Below are 2,654 nucleotides of genomic sequence, written 5' to 3'. Positions count from 1 at the left end.
TGGGATCCAAGAGCTCTCCCCTGTTCAGATAAGCTGTCTCTGCTGGTTTTGCCAGCCCATTCTTTGCCAATTTGCTCATCGCTCCTCCCTGTCACTGAGTTCCATGGGTTAAGTTCAGTGTTTAACTGTGGGTGTCTGCCTTAATCAGAACCATGTTAAAGCCAATCATTTATGTATGAAGATTGCTATGGTGAAAGTGTCATTCTCATCATCTTTCATGACACTAATAAATATTAAATTGAATACAGGGTTGGAAAATATTTTAATAATTCAGACGTAGAATACATTTATGAGAAAGAAATACATTTTGTTTAAAATTATCTATCACATAACATATTAAAACTAGTTCCTTTCTTTTACAGATGACATATCTCATTTTCTTTGCTTACCATTCATGAATCATGCAGGTGAATATCAAAGTGACCAGTTTCCTTCTCCTTGACTTGACACAGGACCACAGGAGGAAGAACATAGTCCTTGCCAGTTTCTTGTTCTTTTATACAGGGACATTGCTGATCATGGCTACCATCAAGACAAGCCAGGCACTTGGGAGCCCCATGTACTTCTTCCTGTTTTACTTATCCTTTTCTAACACCTGCTTTTCTACAACTGTAGCTCCTAGAACGATTATCGATTCCCGGATGAAGGAGGCCTCTATCTCTTTCAATGAGTGCATAATCCAAGTCTTTACATTTCATTTATTTGGCTCCCTGGAGACCTTCATCCTCATCTTCATGGTTGTTGACCGCTACGTGGCAATGTGTAAGCCTCTTCACTACACCACCATCATGAACCGTCGGTTCTGTGAGATGCTGGTGGCTACAGTCTGTGTAGGATCCTTTGTGCATTCTTCAGTTCAGATAATTCTGGCCCTGGTCCCAATGAGATTGATCACTATTTCTGTGACTTGCAGCCACTGTTGAAACTTGCCTGTTCAGACACATATGTGATCAACCTTCTCCTGGTAGCCAATACTGGAACCATTTGCACAGTGAGTTTCCTCATGCTCATGGTCTCCTATGTCATCATTCTGTATTCCCTGAGAAACCACAGTGCTGAAGGGAGGAAAAAAGCCCTGTTCACTTGTGTCTCACACATCATTGTAGTAGTCTTGTTTTTTGTGCCTTGCATATTTATATACACACGTCCTGCCACCCCCTTCCCTATGGAAAAAGTGATATCGGTGTTTTATACAATTTGTACACCCTTTCTCAACCCTCTGATTTACACCCTGAGGAATGTGGAAGTTAAAAATGCCATGAGAAAGCTGTGGTGCAAAAAAATCTCAGGTGATATATAAGAAATCAAAAGGTATATTTATTTTAATAAAGAAAACCTTAGCTTTTAGTTATATGTTTAGAATATCACTGCATTGGGAATGGTCCTTTGGTTTCTTCTAGAGAATGGGCAAAATGGACGCATTCTAAAATAAATATCAAATTATGCTTTTGGAAAAAATATGTAACAGAAAAGAAATGTATTTATCTCAGTTATATTGTCATAGATATTGAACCCTATTATTTCCATGTTCAGATAAAACATCTTATATTTAGAGCACTGGAATGTTTACCTTTTCTCAACTAATTTTCTTATTGATTTTTTATTTTGGAATGTGATTTTGTTTCCTCATGATGCTTTCATTAATGTCTTCTTCAATAAAAGAAATGCAATACATTCACAAATTCATAGAAGTTTTGTTCTAAGGCACAGTGTTAGTGTATTGTGTGTGAAACTGTGTGTATGTAAAAGTGTGTTTGAGTGCACTTATGTGATCATATTCTTCCTCTTCAAATATTCCTTATTGTTAGCACCTACCTAGGGGACATCTTTTAGCTAATTGCTATTATGATTGATGCTATGGGTAGAATATATGTGTGACTATTTCTGTCTTAAAATCTATTTGGCTATCATCTATCTACCTCTCTATCTGTGTATATATGTGCGTTCTCTCTCTCTATCTACCTATCCTCTATCTAACTATCTGTAATGATAAATACATATATATGCATGCATTTATTTATGCATGCTAGGTAATTTAACATTCATTTTGGATATTATCCTTTATAGGATTTTAGTGTATGTATATGTGTGTAATTACCCATAGCCTTTAATAATGTTAGCACAAGTAGAGAGAACTCTCCCACTGGAAGAGGCCCTCAAATTTAGAAAGATTCCTGATTGAGGTTTTAATAACACTATATTTCTAAAATAATAACTGGACACTTTTGAACTTTTGGGAAACATTTCATCTTGAACCATGATCATCATAATCATTTTTTTCTAGTGGAAAATTACTGTTACTATAGCATATTATGCTTTGAATTTGAATAAAATGTGTCTGTAAACCGTCATGTGTCTTCTGAGAATCACACCTTGGCTTTTTATAAAATGAATGTCTGTTTGTAACAGTGCTGAACTGTCTTTCCAGTTTATCCAGCCTTTGAATTTGAAAAGTATCTTTTTAAATATATACATAGACATTTTTTATTTTATTATTAATTTATATTTTATATGCTAATCCGATTTCTCCCTCCCCCCTTTTCTCCCACTCCCTCCACTCCCCCTCTCCTCCAATCTGCTCCTCAGAAATGGTAAGGACTCTCCTAGGAAGTCTAATATGTTTGTTCCATCATCTACTTGAGGCATAACCAAGG

At 36.1% G+C, this 2,654-nt stretch overlaps 1 protein-coding gene across 1 annotated transcript; it reads left to right on the top strand.

The window, feature by feature from the left end:
• The first annotated feature begins 401 nt into the window (after positions 1 to 401).
• Positions 402 to 1,549, top strand: LOC101839168 (olfactory receptor 4C11-like). The gene is given in 2 exon segments (XM_013120672.2): positions 402 to 870; positions 873 to 1,549. Coding segments are annotated over 2 exon segments (897 nt in total). The 3' UTR covers positions 1,301 to 1,549.
• The last annotated feature ends 1,105 nt before the right edge of the window (positions 1,550 to 2,654 follow it).

This window comes from Mesocricetus auratus, unplaced genomic scaffold (assembly GCF_017639785.1).
Source record: "Mesocricetus auratus isolate SY011 unplaced genomic scaffold, BCM_Maur_2.0 Super-Scaffold_100004, whole genome shotgun sequence".
Lineage (NCBI taxonomy): Eukaryota > Metazoa > Chordata > Mammalia > Rodentia > Cricetidae > Mesocricetus > Mesocricetus auratus.
Note: the sequence above shows the minus strand (reverse complement) of the source record. Positions and strands in the feature narration are given on the sequence as shown.